The 25,831-nt window shown below is 57.7% G+C and overlaps 2 protein-coding genes across 12 annotated transcripts in view; both read right to left on the bottom strand.

The window, feature by feature from the left end:
* Positions 1-10,780, bottom strand: SEMA4C (semaphorin 4C). 8 transcript variants are annotated; one of them, XM_082746854.1, is made up of 15 exons: positions 10,202-10,780; positions 7,529-7,672; positions 5,855-6,003; positions 5,443-5,505; positions 5,180-5,278; positions 4,983-5,079; positions 4,719-4,835; positions 4,473-4,624; positions 4,211-4,386; positions 3,737-3,881; positions 3,402-3,624; positions 3,154-3,266; positions 2,018-2,175; positions 1,863-1,930; positions 1-1,778 (listed from the first exon to the last, which is right to left on the bottom strand). In XM_082746854.1, the coding sequence occupies exons 2-15, from the start codon at positions 7,635-7,637 to the stop codon at positions 949-951; spliced, it is 2,499 nt and encodes an 832-aa protein (XP_082602980.1). In that variant the 5' UTR covers positions 7,638-7,672; positions 10,202-10,780; the 3' UTR covers positions 1-948. The 8 variants fall into 8 exon arrangements, with proteins under 8 accessions (XP_082602980.1, XP_082602978.1, XP_082602975.1 ...); XM_082746852.1 differs by having other exon boundaries at positions 7,529-7,669; XM_082746849.1 differs by lacking the exon at positions 10,202-10,780 and adding an exon at positions 9,714-9,966.
* Positions 10,781-14,894: 4,114 nt separating this feature from the next.
* FAM178B (family with sequence similarity 178 member B) overlaps positions 14,895-25,831 on the bottom strand; it is an 86,840-nt gene continuing 75,903 nt past the window's right edge. For all 4 annotated transcript variants that reach the window (XM_082746874.1, XM_082746875.1, XM_082746877.1 and 1 more), the window contains 3 exons: positions 17,207-17,284; positions 16,724-16,876; positions 14,895-15,257 (listed from right to left, as the gene is read on the bottom strand). In XM_082746874.1, coding sequence (XP_082603000.1) covers positions 15,228-15,257; positions 16,724-16,876; positions 17,207-17,284 — 261 coding nt within the window. In that variant the 3' untranslated portion in view covers positions 14,895-15,227. The remainder of the gene's footprint in view (positions 15,258-16,723; positions 16,877-17,206; positions 17,285-25,831) is intronic.

Raw genomic sequence — 25,831 nt, 5'->3', positions numbered from 1 at the left:
TTACTGTTTTCTTGATTTTATTTGTCAATATAAAAATACTCAAATATTTACAACAAATAAATACGCGGGGACACAATAAGTTACACTGTTAGGAGCCCTCCTCCTAGGGCTGGGAGAGGATATGCACTATCCACAGCATGCCCACCCTCTCTCCTCTTCCCTCCTTCTCCCTCCCCCTCCCCCCACACAACCTTTCCCAGCCCAATAAGGGAGGACAAGTATAAAATACCACTGAACCCCAGGGCCAAGTGGGAGGCCCCTCCCACCCTTGCCCCAAAACACACAGGAGAATCCATCTCCCACCCCCCACCCTGAAAACATTCACAGCCCTAGGAGCAGGACCAGGCCCACCCCAGAGCCCTGGACTTCCCAAAAGGGGCACAGCACCCTGCCCAGCCCACCCCCATTATGTACATCACTGACCCCCACGGGGGACAGAGGGGGGTAGGAGAGGCAAAGTGATACGACCCCTTCCCCTTCATAGCTCCAATGACTCACCAGGAGGACCCCAGGCCAAGGGAAGACTGGACAGAAAAAGGAAGACTACCTCACACGCACACACATACACACACACACACACACAGAAACAAGATGACTAGGTCACACACACATGCACACACCCACATACACATACACCTAGATACAAACACACCCACATCTCCAACTTCTGCCTTGAAACGTTTTGGCGGCTGGGGTCCCATGTGTCCGTGATTCACAGCCCCTCACAGAGAGGAGGAAGATGCCTTCTGGGAGGCGGTGCCCTGGTGAGCCACACCAAGTGGCAGTGCCCGTGCTGAGCGGAGCAGGTCCTCATGGCCGGGCGGGTGCGGGGCAGGGTCCGCCCCAGTCCGAGCCGGTGCCCGCGCCATGTCCCTGAGGTAGCTGGTGCCTGTGCAAAAACGGAGGAGCCACGCGTCCCACGCTGCCCCTGCGAGGCGGTGGGGCCCCTCATACGGAGGACTCCTCGGGATTGGAGTCCGGCAGTGGCTGACGCTGCTGTAGCTTGCGCCTCAGTTCGTCGGCCAGCTCGGGCAGTGGGTGCCCCAGCCCACTGCGGTCCTCCCCTCCTAGCTGTAAACGCACGTAGCCATTGGCATTTGAGTTCCGCCCACCCCCCAGGTGAAGCCGGGTTGGAGAAGGCAGGGGCTGGCCGGGGATGCCAGGAGGTGGAGAGGGGGGCCCGCCCCCGGGCTGGCACCGCGCATGTCCAGGCACAATCTTGAGGGAGCCGTCCGAGTAGTAGTAGCCGACGGGATCCCAGAGCTTCTCGTCAGTCTCTGGGCCAGGCCTGAAGGGGGGACTGGTGGGCTCCTTGGGCAGCTCCAGGGGGTACACCAGGGTCCTCTCCGCCGCCTTGGCACCCTTCTCCAGCTCCTCCCGCAGCCGCCGGCGCAGCGACAGAACAAGCAGCAGCAGGACCAGACACACGGCCCCCAGGGCCACCACAGCCAGCCACACCAGCCCCAGGTTTTCCAAGGGCGCCCGAGCCTCCAGGGTCACCGATGGGCCGGCCACCACGGCCACCAGGTAGCCTTCGGCAGCCAGCCGCGCCCCCTGCTCCTCCGAAAAGCAGTGGTAGGCGCCGGCGTGGCGGGGCTGGGCAGCCATCACGACCAGGGCTTGCAGGCGGGCGTCATAGAGGAAGGAGCCAGGCTGTTCTGCGGGAAGGTCCCGGCCCCCAAAGGTCCAGCGGGCGTGGGCCAAGTTGGAAGAGAGGCGGCAGGGCAGCACCAGGTCTGTGCCTGCCACCACGGTGATGTTTTTGGGTGTGAGCCTGACTGCAATAGTAGAGAGTGAGCAGAGTTAGCACAGGAAACCCAGGGCCCATCCTACTGGGGAGAGGGAGAAAAAAGGCAACTCACCTTTTTTATTGCCACGGTTACAAATGCTTGAGGTGTCCAACACCGTCACGTGCTGGATCAGCAAGGACCTGGTTGGGGAAACAGGGTCCATGGGCACTGGGGCTCCAACCACCCTGCTCCCACCCCGGTCCCAGCACGTGCCGAGCCCCACTCACCCCGAGGGGCCACCCACAGCCACGCAGCGGCTGGTGTTGACGCTCCAGGCACAGTAGGGGTCCCGAGCGAGGACACAGTCGGCACAGGAGCGGTATTTTGCGCAGTCAGCCAGGGGCAGCTGGACCAGCTGAGAGCGGGAGCCTGCAAAGAGCAGTTTCTGCAAGAGAAGCGGGGTGTGGGAGGTTCAGCCAGGGTGGGACATGGCCTGGGGGGCAGCTCTGATGGTTGCGTGGGAGCACGAGGGCAAAGGGGCCCAAGGACGAAGGACGCAGTGCTAAACTCTGAGGAGGGAAATCGAAGGACTGAAGAACGCACCCAGGGCTTACTACAAGCCAGACACAATCCTAAGCACCTTAGAGACATGACCTTCTTAGGCAGAACAGTGGAAGTGCGAGGCTGAGAAATATAATCTCTCTCTCTCTCTCTCTCACACACACACACACACACACACACACACACACACACACACGCTTCAGTGCAGTATAAATAGTGCAGGAAGCCTGTTTTCCGCTAGGCCCATCAGTCCTCATAATAGCATGGGCACAGCATTAAGGTGTTTTCCTCTGAATGCTCACTGCCAATCCGTGTTTCTTCAACCACGGACTTTCTTTCTGCCTTTATTCCACGTTCTGGGGAACAATCTGAGCCACGACAGTTGGTCAAGGGCGAGTACACGAAAGTTCACAGGAGTCACAAACTAGCAAGAAGGAAGGGAAGGGTAGGTGCAAGCAGCACTTCAGGCAAACAGCAAAGGGAGTGGAGGGCCAGACTTGGGGGGATGGGGGCACAAAGACAGCCAGCAGCATGAGGGCAGCATGAGCCCCAGGAACCCCGACCACCGCAGCACCATAGAGAAGAGGCTGTAGGTCACAGAGGCACAGCACAGCCTCAAGGGGTCTGACGGAAGCGTGGCAAGCCGCTGCCAAAGCCCAATTCTGGGAACACTGCCCCCACGGGGACCTGGCTATATATAATGCCTGCCAGCCGCCAAGCACAGATTCCGTTAGCACGCTCGTTTCCTGGAACTTGCCCCAAGCTAAGCGAGGTGTGTTCTAGTGCCTCCCCAGCCCTGTCCTGGCCAAGACAAAGACGGAGGAAGGTGTAGGGACAGTGGTAGACAGGGCCTGATTACTACCTTGCTCCGGGATAGGACCAAGCTTTCCACAGGCTCCTGGTCAAACATCTGCAGCTCCTCGATCAGGTGGACCCAGGGGCCCAGGCTCACGGCCTTGAGCAGCCAGCCATCTCCTGTGGGTGGTTGGGGAGGACAGGCAAGAACGAGAGGGCATGGGGCCCCTGGAGGATCTCTAGATCTCCCTGCCCTGACACACACAGCCCTTTACCCAGTTTCCAGCAGCCACACCCACCTCCCCAGGTGCCTACCTGTGCCAATGAACAGCACTGTATAGGTGGCTGCGTCAAGCCCTGTGACCCGGTCAGCCACCAGATGGGTGAAGTTGGTGTCCTTCTTCACGAGCAGGGGCCGGCCCCACCGGGGCCGTACCTGCTCCTCCATCAGTGGGTGCTTCTTGATGAAGTTGAGGGTGTTGTCCGGCAGCTCCAGAGAACTGGTGTAACCGTGGCGTCGGTGCCAGTTGTTGATGCACTGGGGAGTGGGGGGCGGGGCGTGGGCAGGGGGGAGGAGGGGAGAGCTGTCAGCATGGTGGAGAGCTACTGCGGCTGAGGGCAGGAGCCCATCCCCATCCTGAAGGACTCACCGAGCCAGGCCGTGGGCTGGGGATGGGGTCGGTATAGCGGCCCCACTTCTGGGCTTGCTCACGGTACTCCTTGTAGGGACCCTCGAATACCCTCTGAATCTCTTCCAGCTGGTACTCGCAGACCGCTGACAAGTCCACATCGCCCCTGTCATAGCAAGGAGGGAACCAAAGGGTGAGGTGTGGTGTCCACTTTACCCCAGCTCATGTCATGGACCAGGAAGGTAGCCCCCTCCCCACACACAAAGCAGTCATGGCCATGTGTGATGTCATGTTGACTCTAACCCACCGCAGGGGCAAGGGCACTGCACACCTCCCCTGGGGGAGGGGGGACTCAGAGAGGGGCAGATGCCCAACATCCTCCTTGCCTTCCGATCAGCGAACCACTTAAGCCTTTACCCAGTGGCCTGCAACCCCAACCATCCCTCCTGAGCAACCCCCCTCCCCTCCACCCCCCAGGGTTCCCAGCCAACTCACCATCGTGCCCGAAAAACCCCAAAGAAGGTGGTATTGTGCCAAGAGGCATCCCGCAGGGTGTGCAGAGCCTGCAGCTGATTGAAGTAGAGCTGCCAGTCCGGGGCTGAGCACACCAGCCTTGCCTTCAGGAATGTGGTCCACTTCCTCTGCAAGGTCCGCGCGCCCCCCATGTCCCCCTGGCAGATAGAAGGGGGCACTGCTGGGCAGGCCCGCTGAGCCACCAGGCCTCCCGGGGCTCCCCACTCACCACAGGATTCTGTACCTTGCAGACACGGGCCACCCGAGCCACCACCTGCTCTGCATAGCAGTCATACTCCACTGCCCGCTCGCTGAAGAAGAAGTAGACCTTGTCATCGTCCCCTGTGAAGCTGCCCACGCTCTCTGGGATGTAGGCAGAGCCTACAAAATGAGGTTCTACGGGAAGGGGAGGAGGGTTAGCAGGGTGGGTGCTGCAGGGCCTCTCACCCATGGCTCCCCCTGGGCCCCACGCAAGCTCCTCAGGGCTCACCATTGAGCCAGAAGGCCAGGTACTCTGTCTTCATGGAGTGGTGAGGCCCCATGTTGCGCAGGATAACTGGCTCTGTACCCAGGAAGTTGTTGAGTGTGGCAGAGTACAGCTCGCCGTCTATGGAACACAGCGGATCAGGCAGGCCAGAAGTGACATGAAAATTTGTTCAGGCCTCGCAGATCCACAATGAGATGGCAGGCGGAGGGGTGGGGGTGGAGTGGGGGTAGGATACTCCCCCAGCCTGCCGTGGGGACAGCCACTCACCCACAAGGAGGCCGGTGTGGCCCTTAGCTGGGTCATAGGGACACTTCCCCTTCCCATCCTCAAATTCTCCACGCTCCAAAGTGAAGGTGAGCATGTCCTAGGGGCAGGGAAGAGACAATGCGGAAGCGCCCGGGGCGGGTGTGGGGGTGGGCAGAGTAGGGCGAGGATGGGAGCTGAGGAGAGAAAGCAGCACTCACAATGTAGGTGCACTTGGGCTGGAAGGCGTAGGTCCCACAGACGTACAGGTGGGATGTGTTGTAGGGCTGCAGGAAGCGGATGAAGTTGAAACATTCCGTCTGGGGAGAGAAAGCGGTTCACTTAAAGTTATGAGAACATGGGACATGGTTGACACAAGGACCTCTCCCTTGGGAGAGGGTGGAGGTGGGGGACAACTGCAGGCCTGGCCAACAGAATTGTGGGGGGTGGTTCTGGTTCTCCTGGCCATATCCTGAGCACCCACCTGGTTACTCTTCCCTTTCTGGATGCACTCGGCCTTCTTCTCAGCAGGTGCCTCCCATGAGATCTGGGAAGGGGGTGGGGGGAGACATCAACATCCCAAGTAGCCACTGAGCACGTGCCCTGAGTATGTGCCACAGGCATGGCTCGTGGCAGCTACATGGGTACACCAGAAGGGAGCGTACACAGTCCCCACTGCCCGGGAGTGTAACAGAGAACAGAAGCCCCAGACTGCTGCAAAGCTGCAGAGGAGGGAAAGCAGCGTGTCTGCTCTGCTAGAAGGGTGGGAATGGAAACTGGGCAAAGATTTCCACAGGGAAGAACAGGGCTGAGGGGCCAGCTTCATCAGGCTTACGCCCCTTTGGGTCCTGCCACTCTCCCCACACCTGTGTGCCTCCCGCTCCCCCACCTCTCACCGCTCCTTGCAGCTCCAGAGCCTCCACGCTGAAGGCAAACAGGGCCTCCCGGGCCCCGACGTACAGAAGCCCTGTCTGCTCAGTCAGGGTCAACGTCAGGAAGTCCTGGATGCCCGTTTGGGAGAACCGCCGGACTACTGCAGCCAACTCTGCAGGGCCAAGAAGCAGGGGTGGGCGGGGAGACAAGAGAGGGAGTGAGCAGGGTGGTGAAATGGGCAGAGGCCTTCCCGGGGCTCCAGGCATCCTTTTCCCCACAGAATCAGCCTTCCTCTGTATGGTGGTCTCCTGGGCCTAATCACCCCTGCTGCCCCACATTACAGCTAGCACCCCACAAGCGGATGCCAGCTAAGCACCCTGACCGGCAATAAAGAGCCTTCTCTAATAGCCTTTTGGCTCTGACAGCTCCCTTTCCCCTCCCTGGCCTTTCCCAGCCTGGGAGGCAGCAAATCTGGGCTGGTGAGGAGGAAGGAAGGATATCTCAGCCACAGCTTCCGGCCAGAGGAAGCCATCAGACTGATGGCCCTCACTCTCAGGGTCAACAGCACCTCTGGCTGCAGAACTGGGCTCTTCCCCCTCCCCGCTTCCTCTGCTACTGCTTCCTTCTTTGCTGCCTGCTACCCGCTGCGCACACCAGGCTCCGGCCAGGCCCCAGCCTGGGATTTGGCACAGCAGAGGGTACTGAAGTTGAAGTTATAGGCACTGCTTGCCTGGGGACACTCTTCAGTCCAGCGGGGCCCAAATCCAGGCTGCCAGAGATCCAAACACGGCTGGCCACTGGGACAGGTGGGAATGAGGGAGACTGAATTGGGCTGGGAGGCCAGGCCAGGGTGGTTGGGGAAACCAGAGGCCTGGGACCAGAGAAGGCACTGAAGCCCTGTTACTATTCACCATGCAAGACACTATGACACTACGACACTACGACAGAGAATTCCTACATCAGCCCCCAAATAGCTGCCCACCTGTCCTCAGGGTCCCCCTAAATCAGCCTGAGCCTTTGGAGCCAGACACAGGCTAGCAAAGGAGGGCTTCATTAGCACCAGAGTGGAGCCTGTGGGAGGTGAGCTCATCCCAGGTCCCCAGAGTGCACTGATGATACAAACAACCTGACATCACCTCTTAATACAGGTGTGTGCGTGTGCAAAAGACTATCAAAGGACTGTCAGGTCTGCTGTCCCCCCACCAGGAGCACGTGCGTAAACACATCCAGAGCCACCAGAGGGCACAAGTGTCAAGGTAGCAGAGGGGATGTATTATGGTTAATAAGGGGGCTCCTGGGGGCAAAAAGCTAGGAGGACTTTGGGGAGGGGGGTGATGACACTCTTTGCCTTATGCCCATCCGGGCTCTGTTTTCTCTTAGTGGGCTCTCAGTGCAAGTGCTAGTTCCACAAGTAAGGCATGGGGAGAATGATACAGAAGAGAAGGGTCTCTCTTCCTTGCATAACAGGGGCAGCCAAGTCCTAATCATCTGAAGAAGGGATATCCCAGGACTACCAGTTCTGGGTCCCTGGGGCCACTCACTCCCATTTCTTGGACAGCTGTGTCACCTGTAGGCTTTGAGCCCGAGAGCAGAATAAAGCTGGCATATCTAGGGGCAATTGCTCCTCTCCCCGCTGCAGTCCCTCTTGGCCTCTCCTCCCCACACTGGTCTTCCTCCTCAGGACTTTAGTCACTCACCCCCAGAAGATACGGTCTTCCGGGGCACCAGGTTCCACCACATCTCAGCCCGAATGCCCAGGCCACACAGCTCCACTGCCAGCAGCCAGACAGCCCAGTGTGGGGCCATGGCAAATGCCTCTAAGCTCCAGGCCAGCTGCCCTGCTGGGGGAAAAGAAAGGGTCAGAATCACAGCCAGAGAAAACAGACCGGAAGGGGGCCCACACAAGCCCATGCCAGGAGAAACTGACAGGACATATGACCTGATCAGCCTCCCCAGGAGCCTCCTGGGTTCCCTCCTTACCCAATCCTTGAAGCAGAGACTTGGTTCCCCCCAAACACCTGGTCTCAGCCCCCACAGATTCCAAAAGATGTGGGAATCCCAGAGGGGAGGGGAGGAGCTGAGTCAGCCGGAGGGTTGGACACTCCAAGAAACCTTCTCTGGCCTCCAGGCCCTCACCCACTCCCTCCCAACAGGAAGTTGTTTAAGAAATTAAAAGGGGACCCCTTCCCCCACATTCAAGCCTGACAGATTTAAGGATTTCTTAAAATAACCTCTGGGAGCAGGACCTTCCCCCACTCGGGCTCCAGCCAGTCCCAAGATCTTTTGGCACCCCTCGGCTGGGTAAAGGGGCATACAGTGGGTGGGCGGTTGCAGAAGCCCCCCCTCCCCCCACCCCTCCTCTGCTCCCCCCCACCTGATGGAGCCGGCCCTGCGGGGGTCCCGGCCCCAGCCTCTCCCCTACCCCCAGACAATAGCCAGGCAGAGCCCCAAACCCTTAATCCAAATCATCAGGGCCGAAGTGGGGCCGGGAGCCTAAGGGGCCCAGCTTCCCGAGGCCCCTTTGTTGCCCAAGACGGGAGGCAGGAAGTGGGTGGGATGGGCGTGGAAATGACCAGGGCCTCATCCTGTTCCTTACACAGCCTCCTAGGAGACACTAGCCCTCACGCTTTGGGGCGGCGGGACAACAGAGCCGGCTCCGGTCTAATCAGGGATCTCCCAGCGAAGCTCTCAGGCGGGGGTGGGGGGAGTAGAGGGACGGGTGGGGAGCGCGCTCCGACCGCCGGGGACGCCCGGTGCAGGGCCGGCGCCTGCTGCGCTCCCCCCGCCGGGTCTGACGAACCTTCCCAACTCAGGGATTGCGCCCTGGGACCCCAGCCTGGGCAAGCCATCTACATTAATTGCCAGTGCCCCAGCCCTCCAGTGCCGGGCACAGAGACACAAAAGCTGGGGACCTGCTCACCCCAAAACAAAGGGTCCCCGCCAAGACCTCCTCCTTGGTCACCCACTCACCCCAGATTCTCCCCTCCCCCAGCTCCCGGGATTTGAATGCAAACAAAGCGGCGGCGCAGGGAGCGTGGCGAGCCTGGCCGGCGGACGCCCCCTGTCGGCCCAGTATCCAGCACTGGAAGGGCGGGGGGCTAGGCACACGTTCACCCCTCCCTCCTCCGTTCCCCCAACACACCCCCAGCCCTCCCTCTGCCCCTTACCCAAGGCTCGGGCCGGACCCCACGGCGCGCTCCGAGAATCGGCCAGCACGGCGATGCCCCCACCCCCAGCTTCTCTCAGGGCGCGGAAGCAGGAGCAGCCGGTGGGGTGGGGGCAGGAGGAGCGCGGGGCCCAGGCGGTGCGCCCCCCTACCCTAGCCCACCGCGAGCAGCCGGGCGCGAACGGCGCTTCCGCGGCTGCAGGGCGGGCGCTCCCGTCAGGGGCTGGGCGGCCAGGCTCGGGTCAGGAGCTTGGCTTTCCAGGACAACCCGCCTCCCCAGCGGAGCGGTCGGGCGGGCGGGGGGCCGCGGCAGGGAAATCCGATCCCACAACATCGGCCTCAGTCCAAGCCCGCCCCAAACTTTCCGTCGGGGGTGGGGGAGCCGGGGGCAGTTCGGAGGCCTGGGAGAGGATCCTGGCCGCCGACCCGACAGCACAGGGGACCCCCGCTCCGCGTAGCCCCGCTCTCCTAGACCAGTGCGCGCCTCGGGACGCGATGGCTGCGGGCACGGCTTGCCCGGCTCCCGAGCCCCCGCCGGCCAGCCCGCGGGGGGCGCATGAAGGATCTCGGACCGACTGCTGTCCCCGCCGCTAGCCCTCCGTGCGCCCCCAGACCCTGTCCCTCGCGCATGCGGCGGCTCCTGCGCGAGTCGGGGGACAAAGCGGTGGCCCCGTAGCCCTGGTGCTCCCGCCCCGCGCAACCCTGGCCTCACTCACCTCTTCTTCGCGGCTTGAATCCCTGGGCGCCGCCCTCGCGTTCAGCTCGGATCACGGTCCGCCCCTACCCGCGCGCCGCCGTCCGCCTGCGCGCGCCCGCCCGCCCTCCTCCGCTGTCCCCTCTGCCACCGCCCCTCGGTCCCGGCTCTCCTCGGCGCCCCTGGGCTCCGGCTCCCCGCGCCACCGCGCCGGGCGCTGGGTCTTTCACCAGCGCTGCCGCCGCTCTCCGCCCCCTCCCCCCCTGACGTCAGGCGGGGTGGGGGGTGTAGAGCGGAGGCCGGGGGCGGGACGCGAGGTCCGGCCCAGGAGGGGGCTGCGACCCGCCGCGACCCCCCCCCCCCCCACTGGCTCCCCGCCGGCGGACTCGGACCCCTGCCCCTCCCCGCGCCCTGCCGCCCCGCGCCTCGGAGTCGCGGTCTACGCCACAAGCGCGGGGAGGTGGGGCGAGGGAGGGACTCCGGGCATTGCCTTGAGGGGATCGGACTCACCCGGTCTTTCCGAAGTGTCCCCCAAGGCTGGGCAGCTGGGCTCGGGAATGGGGCCGAGGAGCTCCCCACTCTGCAGTTACTGGAACCAACGCGGGCAAGCCCCTTCGGGGCGAGTATCCGGGGGAGGGGTGCCGGGGAAATCGAGGCTCCTTTTTGGGGCAGACCAGAATGGGTCTTTTGGCCCGAAATTCTGCTTCGTTTCTTGGCCCCAACACCAGCTGGCCCCCGCAATCAGACTGGAACCGGTCTTACCAACCAGTTAGACCCAGTAATCTCCGGAGAGTCTGCTCCTTGTTTTTCATGCTCCACACAGAGGGACAGCAGCGCCCTTGCCCAACTAGCTCCCCCGGAAGACAGCCCTCCGGGAGACTCCTGTTGCACAGAGCCTGCCCCCAAGAAATGAGTCCTTCTGATGCCAGAAGGCTGAGTAACAAGTGACACGAGTCCTAAAGTTCAGATGAAAGCAGCTGAGGGGAAGGCGCGCTGGAGAGCTACCACCTTTTAGAACCGCCTGCCTCCGCCCACAGCAGCTCCTAGAAGTCACTTGTAGCTCTGGCCCGCTCCGCTGGAGTGGTGCTGGCGTGGACCTTGCCAGCTGGTCCTCAGAGCTGGGCAAGTGGACAAACCCCAGGGAAGCCGCCCCATCGGCACCCAGACACAGATGCCTCCTCTTGGCTAGGGGCAAAGGACAGAGGTAAAGAGACTGGAGCCCCAAGGCTTTGGTGGGGACTTTAAGCAGGCGCAGTCCTGGAGGAGAGGAACACTGGAGGGCCCCGTCAGCAAATCTGCATTATAAATCAGTCCCGACAGGAGCTTTTGTTCTGAGTTAAAACTTGGCATCTAAAAATGGAGTCCAGAAGAGTAGTGGAGATAATTGGGAAAAGCAGCCCAGTTTGGATTCAGTAACAATTGGGTCTTTGCTGGTACACATAAAGGGCCCTTCTCCTGAACTGGCCAAAGCCTTATTTCCCAGCTCCTTTCCACTAGGCAAAAAAAAAAAAAAAAAAAAAGCCATGGTCTTGGAGATTCTGGAGATAGAGGGCAAGCCTTAACAGTTAGCATGGGTGGGCAGGGAAGGCTCTGCCTCTGCTGGCTGGGAGGGAGTTGGGTGTGATGCCTCCTCCAGGTTAGACCCTGAGTCTTTTTGAGTGGAGGTGAACTGATATGCAGATAGCACTCATATCTGTTCTGTGCTTTACACTTTGCCACCTGCCTTCACATTCATTTCCTCACATCATCCACCCTGACCACCGTTCAAACGGCAGGTATCTTTGTCTCTGATTTTGCAGATAAAAATGAGTCTCAGAAGGATGAAGCAACCTGCTCAAAGTAACGTAGATAATTAGCAAGGTCAGGATGTTAAATCAGGTCTTGGGACTCCCAGTCCTGTCTTTCCATCAAGTCAGAGTGCATCTGGACAACCTTTAAGCCCTAAACAACTCGTCTCCTGCTGTTTTCCCTCACCTCTGCTCCAACCCCCACCAGGCAGAGCTCCACCTGCAAGACAGCCCCAGTGGAAAGTTTCAAAAGGTGGTTTGGTTTCACTGGCAGGGACAGTCTTCTGTATGTTATGGCAGGCTTCTCTGTTCCTGCTAACAGACTCAGGGAGCCCTTCCCTCCCAAATGCTCCTCAAAGATAAGGCTGCAGCTCTCCACCCCACTCCCCTTTTCTACCTTCACTCATTTCCTGCTGTTAATTTCTAGCACTGGCCTTCTCCATGGGTGGGTGGGCAGAGGATAAAGTTTCCTGCATGACTACTTGCTCATGATTCATACTTTTTAATAAAAGTACAACCGGGGGCGCCTGGATGGCTCAGCGGGTTAAAGTCTCTGCCTTTGGCTAGGGTCATGATCCCAGGGTCCTGGGATCGAGCCCCACATCGGGCTCTCTGCTCAGTGGGAAGCCTGCTTCCCCCCCTCTCTCTGCCTGTCAAATAAATAAATAAAATCTTAAAAAAAAAATAAAAGTACAACTGGTCAAAAATGAACATTCCTGGGTTTTAAATTAAGAAAAGAAGAAGAAGAAAGAAGAAGGAGGAGGGGAATAGGAGGAGGAGGAAGAAGAAGGAGAAGGTGGAAAGTCTCTTGTACCTGTCATGTCTCTCTAGGGCCTATCTGGCATATTCTATTTAAAGTACCCATGCTTCAAGCCTTAGGCCCTGATAGACCCTCTTGCTCATCTGCTTGTGGCCAAGTCAAGGAAAGCCCACATATGCTAAATGCTTTCCGAGTTTCTCCAAGGATCCACTGGCAGCTCAGCTCAGACTCAGCTCAGTCCCTACAGATGGGTCCAGGGGTCTTGTCTGAAAGTCAACCTCCCAGTCTCTCTCCCACACACTGGTCATGTGCCATGGTGTCCCTCACTTGAGCTCCTTACCACTAGCTCTTGCAAGGCAGCTTTCAGACCAGAGTGGAGCCCAGGGTTCACACTGGGGTTCTCCAGTGAGCACTTCCTGGCCAACTTCCAAAGGATCCGAGAGCTGTTGTTAGCTCACAGAGGGGGAAATGAGAAAGCCTGGGTCAGCCACCCTTCAGGGATCTTTTGGAGGGCTGGGGACTGAGGTGAGTGGGGACATAGGAAAAGGACTTCCTCTACTTCCTCCTAGAAGAGAGTTATCAAAGTTGTCCACCTGGGAAGCCTTTCCCTTCCCAGCCCCTCCCTGCCACCATCACCAAAAGGAAGCCGGAAAACATCCGTCATCACAGCCCCGGATGCTGCGTTTCCAGGGCCTTCAATCAGGATATCCCTCAGCCTTTTCCCAGGGGCTTAAGGATCTGGAAAGAGCAAGTGGTGAAGTCGCCAGCAGCACTGTGGAATTCTTGGCCTAGAGGAGACTGAGTCTCTAACTGGTCCCAGACCGGTTTTAGAATATCTGGTCAGCCTCCAGCCAGTTCCAGTGAGGGCCCATTACATGTCCCAGGGGATATGGGACGCCCTTGGGTGACCTTGAAGCACACCCCTCTGCTCAGGTTACCGCTAGATCTCTGGAGGGACTGAGTAGTCACCAACACCTTCTTTCTCCTTGGTATCTGTTTCCCCCTTGGGGACAAGTGTGTTTGGGGAACAGGGGAGGAGGGCTCAGTGCTCAAGGACCAGGACTGGGGAGAAAGGCCCCAGGTGTCTGTGCTGATAGACAGAATGATCTCTTTCTCGGAGCCAGGTAGGGACAGCTTCGAGAATTGGAAACTCCCCAGTTCAGCCTCTTAGACCTTTCCCTCTCTGCCCTTGGCAGTGAGAACAAAGGGGGGAAATTTCAAAGGTGATTTCCAGGTTTCCAGAGCATACCGAAGAGCTGAGGATTAGCTGTCAGGATGTACAGTGTCAGAAGTCGGGGCAGCCTAGAGGGACATGAAGGAGGCTGCCTCATCAGAGCCTTCACTTTTATCAGACCATCTCAGGCCTACCTGATGCTGCTGGGGCCTCCATGGTGCCCTGGCCAGGGGGCCCTGTGATGTGGCCAGGAACAGAAACCAGAACTCTCAGTCAAGTCATCTGGGCATCCAAGTCACCCTGGCCAAGGACTTCTTCCACCTGTCACTTGGCAAAGGGAGCATGGCAGGGCGACGACCGGTATGGCACCCAGCGCTCGGCTGTGTGCTCAGGCCCTCTGAATTATAGATGTCCCAGGTCCCAGCCTTCTGGGGGAGGGAGGCAGCTGTGTCTAAAACAGCCCCGGGGGGCACTTGGGTGGCTCAGTAGGTTAAGCATCCAACTCTTGATCTTGGCTCAGGTCTTGATCTCAGGGTCATGAGTTCAAGCCCTGAGTTGGGCTCCACGCTGGGTGTGGAGCCTACTTAAGTAAAACAAAACAAGCAAACAAATAAATAAGACAGGCCCAGGAAGTGATGGGCTACCCTGCAGGTCTGCAAATTGAGCCACTTGCCCTGAAGGTCCTTTATATACGGGGAGTCTTTCTCCTATTTAGCCTGTCCTGCCCCTGTGGCATAAAAGTACAAGGGAAAGGGGCACATAAACAGAGAAAGTCGTAAGCACCAGCCATGACGAAGCTGTCGGCACACGCTTGGCTTGAGCTGATGAATGGGCATGGGCCAGTGGTGCAGGGGTGATCCTCTGCTATTTCCATGTCTTATGGACCCAACCCAGAGTTGGGAGGAGCGTGCTAAAATGGATTCTTGGGGTTGGAGGAGTAGACAGAGAATGGGCATACCCAAGGATCTCGCCGGCTTGCTCAGGGCCCATTTGCTTCTCAAGGGGGGGTGGGTCAAAGACATCCAGCACTTCCTTAATAATCATAGCAAGGGTAAGGCTGAGGGAAAGCAGCAGCAGTATCCAGAACTGTCTTTTGGCCCCTACCATCCATCCCCCATTCCCCACTTCTAAGTCTGTGGAGTTGATTTCAGAACTCAACAATAAACTGAATTAAGTGTAGTTACACTCCTGACCCGCCAGCTCAGTCTGTGGATTGTCCCCGGAGAGGGCAGTGAGTAAGGGGTGGGGGGGTATGGTCCCAGACCAGGTCCAAACCCATCCTCCCTAGCCCTCCTGCCTGTGTTTCTGACCGGAATAACTTCCCTCAGGATTTACAAACAGCCTTCTGGGACGGGGGAGGAGCCTAAGAGGACCACATCACATGACTGTCTCAGCACAGTCCCAGTAGAGAGATGTCAGGAAACTGGACCCTGGGCAAGAGCCCTCAGGACAGGGGTTGAAGGAAATTTTCTAAACCACCGATGCTGAAATAAGACTTTAGTGTGTACAAAGAAAGCTCACATTAGTGACAGAGAGAGGAAGGACGGTGGGGAGGGCCCAGGAGGCCCTGGGAAACCGGAGAGTTGGAGACAAAGGGCTTGGGGCAGAGGAGAAAGCTGGGAGGGAAGGAGGGCTGAGGAGCAGGGAGGGAGACATATCCATTGCCCGGTGGGGGTCAGGGCCAGTGTGGAAGCAGGTTCTCACTTCATCATACTGGCCCTCCTCTGGCCTCTGTTCTTCACTTCCTCCTGTTGCTTGAGCCCCATTCACTTCCAGCCAGAGCCAAAAGCTGGGGACCAGCTGTGCCCTGCTCCTTTAGTCTTTCCAGGGGCTGAAGTACTGGGCCTGTGGCAAGGAGGAAAACAATGCGATGGCCCTGGGGCCTGGTGACTGTCCAGCGTCAACACCCACTACAGGCCTCCTTGTGCCCTTGTAGCTGAGCCACAAAAGTCCTGCGGCTCCCCATCCAGGAGAGGGCATGGCGGGTCAACAGGCCACTTGAGCACAGCACATGGGTGCTCTGTCTGGGTGCCCTCTACTCATGGCCTGAAGGCCCAGAGCAGTGTGACAGGAAGGTGGGGCCTGCCCCTTGACATGGCCAGGCCACAAAGCACTTTTCCCTTTTTTTTCATGACAAACATGCTGTTTCCCACCAGAGACTAGTGTGATCTAGTTCCTCAGGGATTGAGGGTGAGGTCTGCTCTCCAGCTTTCTCAGAGACTTGCAAAATCTGAGACCCAAGCCACAGCCTGTGGCCAATGTGTCAGCCCCAAGTCAGAGGTTACAGGAGGAAGGATGAGCAGAGAAGTCAGAGGATAGAGATATTGGGAACTGAGGGAGGAGGGGAGGAGAGATGCTCACCAGACCCAGCCTGTCTCCATCAGGGTTGGGGCCTAGGGTAGAGAAGAGCCCCCAAGGCAGCTGATACTGCTTGTCAGAGGGACAGAGGCCAGAAGAGATGTTATCTGAGCGGGGCTTGGACTGTGCTTAAGTCTGCAGGCTTGAGGGGCACTTGGGTGGCTCAGTCGGTTAAGCGGCTGCCTTCAGCTCAGGTCATGATCCCATGGTCCTGAGATCTAGCCCCACGTTGGGCTCTCTGCTTGGCGAAGAGCCTGCTTCTCCCTCTCCCCCTACCTGCTCATGCTCTCTCTCTCTCAAATAAATAAAATCTTAAGAAAAAAAAAAGAAAGTCTGCAGGCTTGGGAGTCAGACTGGATTTCTGTCCTGGTTCTGACATTTACACACTGCCTTTGGGATGGGGCAAGCTATTCAACCTCTCAATGACTCTGGTTAGCTTGCTCATCTGTAAAATGGGATGGTAACAGTACCTGTCTCACGGGGGTTATCTCGCTTTGTGGAGAAAGTGCATCTTTGTTCAGTATGTATGAGCTATGAATATTATTCCCTAAGAGAGCCTGACAAAAATCAGGGGCATGGAGCTTGTTGCTCCTGAAATTGGGAATTGAATTGAATTGAATTGAAATTGCCACCTCAGCCAGGGCAGGCTGAGAGTAGGAGTAGGAGCAGGAGGCCAGCCTCAGGCCCCAAGGCAAGCGCTCAGAGGGGGAAAAGCTGGTGCCTAAGGTGCCCCTTCCTGGTGCTGCTTACTGCTCCTCCTCTCCAGGGCGAAGATTTTCTTTGCATTTGGCCAGGGGCTTGGCTTCTCCGTGACCATGGTGAAGGTCCTCTGAGGCATCTCTACCCACCTGCCAGTCAGAAGCTGCCATGGGGGTGGATATGCTGCCAGCTCTGGTCAGCCTGCCTGACCACTTCCCTCCCCTCCCAAGTCTAGGGCCCAGAGGGGGTGCCACCTGGGGCTGACAGTGGGCCAGCAGCTCCTGCCAGCGAATATAGGTCTGGGCTGCCAGGTCCTTGAGTCTGGTCCGGTGCATGGCCTGGGGGCTCTCCCGGATATGGGTGCTGATGTGACGGTCCAGTTGCATGCACAGCAGCTGCAGCTCCCCCTGTAGGGGTGGGGGGAGTGCATGGAGGAAGGTGTTACATAGGCCAGGCCCCTCCACAGAACGGGAGGAGGGGGCAAGAAATCAGAGAAAGAGGGATGCATTTGAATGACTGCTCAGAAGTAGGGCGGGAAAGGGAGGAGAGGAACAGGGCAGCCACTGGGAGGTCAGGTCAGGATCCCCTGGGAATGCCCTGCAGGACCCTGGGAGGAGGAGGGAGCCTGGCTCCCCTAGGCCCACTTCTTTCAGAGCCTCCCACTCTTTCAGAGCCTCCCACTCTTTGCAACTCCCAACAGTGGGCTGGCCTCCATCTCGGCCTCTTGGGAGACTCACCCACTGGTCTGGAGTAATGTCCTGGCAGCTGACCACCACCCCGGCCAGCATCAGCAGGCTGTGGCATAGGTAGCAGGCCTGGAAAGAGCACAGAGAGATAGGCTCTCCTCAGTCCGTCACCTTCAGACTCCATGCTTGCAGGCCTGTGGTGGGGACTCAGCCCACTGCTGGCTGGGGCTTCCAGGCACAGTCTCTAGGGAGGTATCCTAATGGAGGGCTGTGGACCCCCTAGATCAGAACCCTCCCTCCAATGGATGATTGTCCTTCCTTCCTTCATTCAGAAGAAATCTCTGCCATCCAGAAACCCATCCTGTTCCTCAGGCCTGTCCCAGAGGCCCAAAGAGAAAGCCTGCTGGGGAGCGGGACCTGTCCACTCTCCCCTCTGCACAGGGTCTGTGGTCCTGCTCTGTTCCCTGAGGCACCTATAGCAGGTGCCACTATTCTCTAAGGAGGGGACATGGCCTCCTGGGTCGGCAGGACACCCCTTGTGTGGACAGTCAGACCGTGTTGACCCAAGGAGGCCAGCGAAGAGGGGAGAGGCAGATGGGAGATGGCTTCAGTTCAGCATCTGTACACTTACCTCTGGCTCATACCCTTGCTCTTGCCCCCTCGACATTCTGAGAGGTACAGACAGGACAAAGGCCAATTCCACTGGCTCAGGGAATGATTGGATCCCAGGGTGCTCCTGGACTCCGTCGGCACCCACTCTCTTCTGGGGCCATCCAGACAAAGAGAGGCACAGGGAGGGGAGCACCCTCAAAGACAGGCGTGGCTTCTGCCATGAAAGACAGCCTGCTCCTGGCAGTCTGAACTCCTCCACTCAAAAGTGCCTGTCGCCTGGTCCCCTTTAGACTCCTACGTCTAAGGCAGAGAGGGGGCCAGGAAACACCCTCACTGTTGCGCCCATTGCAGATAACTAGCTCTGAGGCTGAGCCGGGATGGGAAAGGCAAGCTCTGGAGAAGGCTGGCAGGGCCTGGTAACAACAAGGCTGGAGTTCGGAACCAGCCCAAGATTCCCCTGTGCCCCTATCTCCCCTGCCCGTCTCATCCAGAAACAGCAGCACCACTCTGCACAGACCTCATGAAGGCAGAAGCCAGAACCATTTTTGAGGGCATCAGATGGTACTCTGGAGGACTATCTTGTTTGTTTGTTTGTTTGTTTGTTTGTTTTAAAGATTCCATCTATTTATTTGACAAAGAGAGAGCACAAGCAGGGTGAGTGGCAGAGGGAGAGGGAGAAGCAGACTCCCCACTGAGCAGGGAGCCCAACCACCTGGATCCCAGGACCTGATCGGAAGGCAGACCCTTAACCCACCAACCCACCCAGCTGTCCCTGGAGTACTATTTTCTTGAACTCAAAATACCACAATGCAAAAATCCTGAGAAGAGACCCCACCCCACCTCCACCCCAGCAGCACCTGTCTTGCCCAGGACCCAAACTGTTCTTCAGCACCACAGCTGAGGCTCATGGGGGGGCCTGACCCCTGGGCCAGGTTGGACAACACTGCACACACTGCAGGCTGGGAGAAGACGCAGTGTGTAAAGCCCTGGGGACCTTTAGCGAGTCTCCAAGCAAGGCCACCCCATGTGGGGCGAGACCCAGGTTCCGAGCCAGCTGCCCCTGCGGGGTCCTGCAGCTACCTAGGCCTGCATCCCCCATCTGGGCTGGCAAGCTGCTGCTTCCCCTCAGGCTCCCCTTCTCCAGGCTGGCCTCGTCTTGAGGAGGTCCACAGCATTCAGAACTCCTTCTCAGTCTGCAGCCCTGGCAAAAGGCTCCCACCGCCCCCGCCGCCCCCATAAAGCAGGCACAGGCCTGTGTGCCAGACACTGTTCCTTGACTAAGACAGAGCCACAAACACTTAGATGTTAGAAAAAGATACTTCAGGAAGGCAGTCGTTTGGTCAACAAATACTGACACTCTCCGCTTCCTCATGGACCAAAAAGAGAAAGGGTCCTTCTAGGATATTTTTTCTATTTTTCTGGTCGGGGAGGGGGTGGGATGCAGCTCAGAAGGCTTCAGGAAGGAAGTGACTAAGCCTAGCCCAGGCCTCAAAGGAACAGTAGGATTGGAGGTGAAGATGGCCCTGTGCGGGTGGGGGCAGGGCAGAGATTGCAACACCAGACAGATCCTAGGGCTGATGCAAGAAACAGAGGCAGGGCTCGTTGGGGGACCGGCCACCAGGTAGCTGAGCTGGAGCAGGGCGGAAGGAGGGGGCCCCCTGAGGACCAGGCTGGCCCCGGAGGGTGGGGGCAGTGGGCAGTGGAGGTGGTTCAAGGGTCTTGAGCAGGGAAGCTGCTCTGTGGGGGACAGACTGCCCCCCCCCCCCGACAGGAGGCATCAGAATCAGTTGAGATGGAAGACCACCAGCAAGAAAATGTGGCTGTCTCTGACAGAAAGGACTGTAAGACAGCCTTCATCATTTCTTTCCTAAGCTTATTTTCCTACAGTGTGTGTGCTTTACTCCTATAATCTGAATACAATTAAAGTTAATTTAAAATGAGACAATACCAGTTACAATTGCCTGAGTCTCTTGGGTTTGGGGTGGGTGTGGGGCAAGGGAGACAGACATGTGACCCTGAGAAGGAGCTGCACTCTCAGGACCCAGGCCCCTGCTTGAGAAGGTACTGAGCAAGCTGCTTGTGAGAGGAGAGGTGTGGTGGTGGTGGCGGGAGACACCAAGGAAAATATCCAGGGGCCACAGAGCCAATCTCTGTCAGAGGAAGGCCAGGAGAGGCAGAGAGGGCCTGAGAGATCTTTGCATTTCAGAGGCCCCAGTGCTGGGGCTAAAAGGGACATCGGAGCCACCCTGGGACTGGTACAGAGGCCAGTCTCTGTGTTGGGGTGGGGGTGGGGGGTGGTCTTAGGCACCCCTTTTCCCCGCCCCCCTGCCTCCCCCTCCACCCCCAGCCCAGGGCAGAATCTATCTTCCTAAGTGGGAGGCGAGGTGAAGATGGGTCCAGGATCTGAGGAACGCCCTGGAGGAAAATTCGTGCAGTGGGGATTTACTGAGAAAAAAAGCAGCAGAACTAGGGACTACTTGAGTCCACAAGGACGGGTTTCACAACTTCATTCTTAATGCTGATTCCCATCATTGAATCCAGGGGGAAAATCCCAGGGAAACTATTCTGAATGTGTGTTTTTGGGGAGAGGGGGCGGGAATAGCAAGAAGGAAATGGTGGCTTTGAAACTAATCCCTGTGGAGCGTAAGTTATCAGCTGTATTTCCCCAAGGGGGAAGAAAACCTTGCCCACTACCTGCAAGGAAGGCTGAGGGCATTTTATTTCCTTGCCCTCAAGGGTGACCCCCTGGAGTTGGGCCTAAGTGAGGGGAGGCCCTTTAAGCAAGACTTTGATCCAACTTGGGGGATAGAGTTCCACCTGTGCCCAGGATTCCCTACAAAGACAGCAGTCTTTACGGTAGTGTTTTGGGGGGAAAAAAGATTTCACATGGCATGGGTAGTGCCCAGCCCATACGGTCCTCCACCTTCCCCTAGACCCACAGCCCCAGCGTTGAGGTCAGAGAGCATCTGCTCTCATCCAGACAGCTGGACAGATGGTGGCACTGGGTGCACGCAAAGCTTCTTCTGAACCCCACCCCCGGCCCTGTTTTGTGAAGGTCCGAGAAGCAGACATCAGCAGAACCTGGGGCTCTGGCAAGGAGTGGGCTGTGCCTGAGCCTCTTTCCTCAGAGAGGAAGGCCCAGAGCACCAGCAGCAGTGGGGAGAGTGGCCATTCCTGGGGACACAAAGTAAACAGCCAGGTTGTGGGAGCTGGGTTTCCTGTTCCAGTCACGCTGTGGCCAGCTCCTGAACTTAGCAAGCCCATTCCTGCCCTGGCTGGCACCACAGAGACACAGGGCTCTGTCTTCCCTTTTAAGATGGGGAAGGGAAGCTGGGTGGAGGCCATGCAGCAGCTGGGCTGGTAGATGAGGAGGCCCAAGACCTCTCCCTCTGCCGGCTTCCATTGCCTCCACAGCTGGAAGAACAAGGTGGCCCTTTCCTCACCTGAGGCAACTTCCAAGTCCCTAGGGTCATGTGTTGGAGGGGATGTAGTAGTCAGTGTGGGTTCAGGGTTAAAGGGTAGTGCAGAGACACTCCTTGGGGTTGGGGAGGGGAGTGCTATGCTTCTCAGGCATTCAGAATCTTGTCTGAGAAATGGGCCCCCAGCAGTGCAGGCTGCCCAGCTCTTCCCCCACTGGGGGTCAGTGGAGGCTTGGGAAGTCCCCATGGTAAAGAGAGCCAGGGAAACCTCAGTCAGCAACTCAGGGAATGGCAGAGTCCAAGGGTAAGGGTGAGAAGTGGGACGTGCCTAGACCCAATGCTGACAAGATGAGACGATCCCCCGCCAGCGAGGCCTGTAGCTTTCATTTTCTGGGTCTCTCCCCACAGTGCAACAGGCCAACTTTTCTGGGAAGTTCTATGCATGATGCCTTCTTCCTGGGTCTAGAGCCTTAAAAAGCCCTGCCCTCCCCCTGAGGAAGGATGACAAGGATGAGAGATAGGCCTTGTCACCCTCTGAGGCAGGAAGGAGGAGGAGAAGGTCAGAGTCTCCTTTTCCTGGCCCCGCTAGTTCTCACCCCAGGAACCACCAGCCAAGGCTCCATTTGCAGCACTTTTGTCATAAGACAGAAGGAAAAAAGAGTGAACGTTTCCCAGACACTTCACCCTTTAGAAAATTCCCCTCTAGCTAATGCCAAGGGAGCAGGCTGTGGCCTGGGTTATTTACACAAAAATAGGGCAGAAAGGAGGAGGCAGAGGCTCTCCCAGGAAGTCACTCGCTCTGGCCCTCTGGCGGGAACACGATGGTTTCTCCCACCTCAGGTCATGACCAAGAATCTAGGCTTGCCCCAGGCAAGTGTCCAAACCAAGCCCTTTCCCTGGAAGCTGCCAAGCTGGGTGGGCATCCCGTGGGAGCAGGTTCAGCCAGGCTCTGGGACAGCTGCTGGGAGGGGGATTGGAAGGGGGACACAAAGGCTGACTCAGGAACACCTGCTGGGGAAAACTGAGACTCACCCAGAAAAACTTGGCCTTCCCAGCCTGGCTGCTGGGGCCAAGGGGCTTCTGCTCAGAATGCTGGCCCTGAAGGGCCTAGGGGTGCCAGCCCTCTGCTTGGGATGCAGGGACCCCAAAGCAGCCTCCTTTGCTTTCATCTGTCCATGCTCACAAGCCCTGGGTTGGGGGGGGGGTGTGACTGCGTGGCTGCTGGGGTTGAGGGTGCGGGGGGAACCTACATTCAATCGCAGTCTGGCTGGGCTGCTCTCAGCCCTGTCCAGAGCGCCCGACGCTGGGCCCCAGGGGGAGAATTCTGCATAGGTCCCATCCCTGCCTCATGTGGGTTTTTGTTTCTGTTGGATACAGATGTACACACACATGCTGAGGGTCAACTCTAGAACCAATCTGGTTCTGGGGGAGCCTGGAGCAGCCCCAGTCTGTCTACCCAGGCAGATTTCAGACCCAAGGGTAGAACTAGGCCTCCACAAATTCTTTTTCTTTTCTTTTTTTTTTTTTTAATCAAATTTAAATCTACACCACTTCACAGGGCCCAGACCCAGCAGGGCTCCCAGAGAGGCCTAATGATTCTCATTTTGAGCAGATGTGGAAGCTGAGCTTGGAGAGATCCCCTGACTGCATGACCATCTCCAATAAGGGTTAGGTCTGAAGCAGATGTCTGTACTCTCTCCCTAAGGCTGACAAGTTCCGTGTGTGTGCGCATGCGTTTGCATGTGTATGTATGTGTGTATTTCCCATAAAGGGGATTTAACAGGAGACACCCTCTTTCAGAAGGAACAAGTCCCTCTGCACTGCACAGCAGAGGCTCAAGGGCCTGTTAGCCACCGGACAGAGAGAGGATGAGGCTGCGCCCCTAGGACGGGGAGTGGGGCCCCAAGCCTGAGCCCCAAGGGCATGGTCTCAGTACTCTACCACAGGATGGGCAAACAACAACAATAATGAGTAATGAGTAATCCTGAGGTAGGGCTACTTAGAGGCCCCAGGCCAAGAGCCTCAGTCTGGTGGAAAGAGCCAAACCTTGTCCAGCTGGTATGGTCATAGAACACAAGATGAGAGGGGATGCATTTTTCTAGGTGAATCCCGTCTAGACGGGTCCTGGAGTGTGGCCCTACCATCATCTCTAGGATGCTATTTCTTCCCTGTGCCCACAGGCAAACTGCCTGACCTACTCCCCTTGCTCAAGCTGCTCCTGCTCCAAGGTTACTCCCTGACCTTGGCTTGGGCCAGTATGAAAGCCGCAAGCAGAGGGCTGTGGCCCAAAGAAAGTGGAGTTCGGAAGAGACTCGGACCAGGACAGGTCATCGGTAGTGAGAGCTTATAAGAAGGAGATGACAAGGATGCATGACCGATAATTAGGAAATGAGAGGGTGACATGACATCTCTCCTTAGCCCAGGGTCCCTGAAGGCACAGAGCACAGAGGCAGGAGAGAAGATGTCACAGGCAGGGAGGGCCTGTCACACTTACCCTCTGGCTTACAAGGCCAGACACTTAATTCTGTAAGTGGAAGTGCCTATTTGGGCACGGGGATGGAGGGGGCCCTCAACATGGAGCACGGATGAGGCCAGCTGACGGTGATGGGAGACAGGCTGGCAGAGTCTGCCCAGAAACGGGACTTCTGGCTCAGATGCTGCCTGGAAAGCTGGCTCTGGGGTCCCCGCTGGGCAGCCAGGCGGGTAGCGTCTACAGGGCCTGCTGCAGGACCTCGGAGGCCCAGCCCGCCTGCTCCGATGCTTCCAGATCCCCAGACGATGAGTGCAGACACTCCAGACCCTGAACTCCAGACAGACAAAGACATTCTCTTCTAAGCTTTGGGACCAGTCCCTGCCCTTGGTACTGAGGATGAGGAGGGAACGAGGAGGCCCTGGCACAGCGGGGCAGGGGTGGGAATGAGAGGGGTCTGGGACAAAGGCAGTAAGGCTGAGGGGTTTTAGTTCTGTGGACCTGCTGCAGGGAGGTTATCTCAGGGCTTCTGACCCATTCCTGTCTTCTGGGGGGAGGAACAAGGGGCTGTAGGCAAACCTTGGTTAGAGGGCTTCCACCCAGCCCACCCTTCCTTTCTGGCTTCCTGCTGACCTGGGGGGGGGGGTTGTAGGGGAGATGACAAGCAGGGACTAGCTGGCTCTTCCTGCTCCTCCAGCTGGCACTAGAGACCCTGACCCCAGGGGGATCTGGACCGGAAGCTCAGCTTTGCTGATCACCCAGAGAAGAACCAGATTCTCAGTGCAAATGTTTGAGAATTTAGGACGGGCTACGCACGAGCACATCAGTATGTGGGTGCCAGTACTGGATGGAACCACTGAAACCAGCCAGGGCACAGGACACGGGCATCTGCCAGAGGCTGGAGAGCCCGTGGAGAGTCATGGCTTTCTCAAAGGCCATTTCCTCAAAAGCAATAGCTTCTTCTCTTTTGTATCTTTTTCACTCCCTGAACTGTCTCCTGGTGTGCTGGCATGGGAAGACCCTGGAAAGCACTCAGTCCTTATACTTCCATGGACATGGGAAAGTAGGACCGTTGCCCATGATTGCAGACCAGGCTATGGGCAACCATGGTTTTTGGGTGCCCAGGATCCTGGCCCCTCCTTTGTCAGAGTGTCGTAGCCTCCAATCCCCTATACTCCATCCATGGCAATGACTTCAATCCTGATCCTGGGGAAAGACATGTGACCTGGGCCAGCCACTGTATGCCTGCCGATTTGACTGGCTTACAGATGAGCCAAGCCAATGAGACTCAACTCTGGGATTCTGTTTAGGACTGTCGGATAGAAGTTCTTTCTTTCCCCCTGGCTAGGGCTGTGAAGGGAAGGACATAAACCTGGAGTTTCTCAGGACCAGCAGGGAAAGCCTGCCTGGGAATATACCAAAAGGCAGAGCCAAGAGATGCAGAGAGCTGGGAGATGCTCAGTTCCTGGTCCAGCTGAGGCTGATGGGCTATTCTAGAACCTTCCAAGATGTGTGTCTGTGCTTCTGTTACTACAAAGTCCTGGCAAAGACAGGGGAGAAGGGACCAAAAAGGCAGTGAACAGAAGAGTAGTTGAGAAGGCCATAACTTTCCTGGCAACTGCTCCTCCAACTGCGGAAATAAGTAAGGGACTTCACACACCTTTCCTGGTCCTCCTTAGGTTCGTGGTGGGAGCTGAGCCCAGGCTGCTTAGATGCAGCACTTACAAGGTGCTGTCCCTGAGAAGGTATAGCCTGGGAGAAGAGACAAGTTGGGCAGGGCTGGGTGCAGGGGAGATGGCAAGTGTCCCTCCCAAAGGCTGTACCTGCAAGGGCACCCATTTAGCCGGAGCAGTGGGATGTTGCTGAGCTAGACTCTGGACCCGATCCTCAAAGGCGACAGTTTAGGTGCATAAAGCAGCATATGGACAGGCCATGGGTCAGGTGAACAGACTGTAATGACCACGGGAATCCAAGGACAGGGGAGAGAGGCCAGGCATTGCCAGGAAGAAGGAACATCAGGAGCAAAGATGTCTGGGGAAGATGGCTGCTGCCTGGAATCAAGTAGTGTGGTTTGACGTGTGGGAGAAAAGCAGTGGGGATGAAGTAGGTCCCACGGACAGAGGGGCTGAATGTGATTGTTGTGATGAGACGGACCCTTAGGATTGCCTTTCCCTA

The sequence above is a fragment of the Mustela nivalis genome (assembly GCF_964662115.1).
Source record: "Mustela nivalis genome assembly, chromosome: 8".
NCBI lineage: Eukaryota > Metazoa > Chordata > Mammalia > Carnivora > Mustelidae > Mustela > Mustela nivalis.
This window is presented reverse-complemented; position numbering and strand designations above follow the sequence as displayed.

Excerpts from the sequence above, each read along its gene's own strand:
- SEMA4C (XM_082746854.1), bottom strand. The coding sequence starts at position 7,637 with ATGGCCCCACACTGGGCTGTCTGGCTGCTGGCAGTGGAGCTGTGTGGC. Across the intron at positions 5,506-5,854 it reads CTCTGGAGCTGCAAGGAGCG|ATCTCATGGGAGGCACCTGC; the intron begins GTGAGAGGTGGG and ends CCCCCTTCCCAG. Across the intron at positions 1,779-1,862 it reads TAACCGTGGCAATAAAAAAG|TCAGGCTCACACCCAAAAAC; the intron begins GTGAGTTGCCTT and ends CTACTATTGCAG.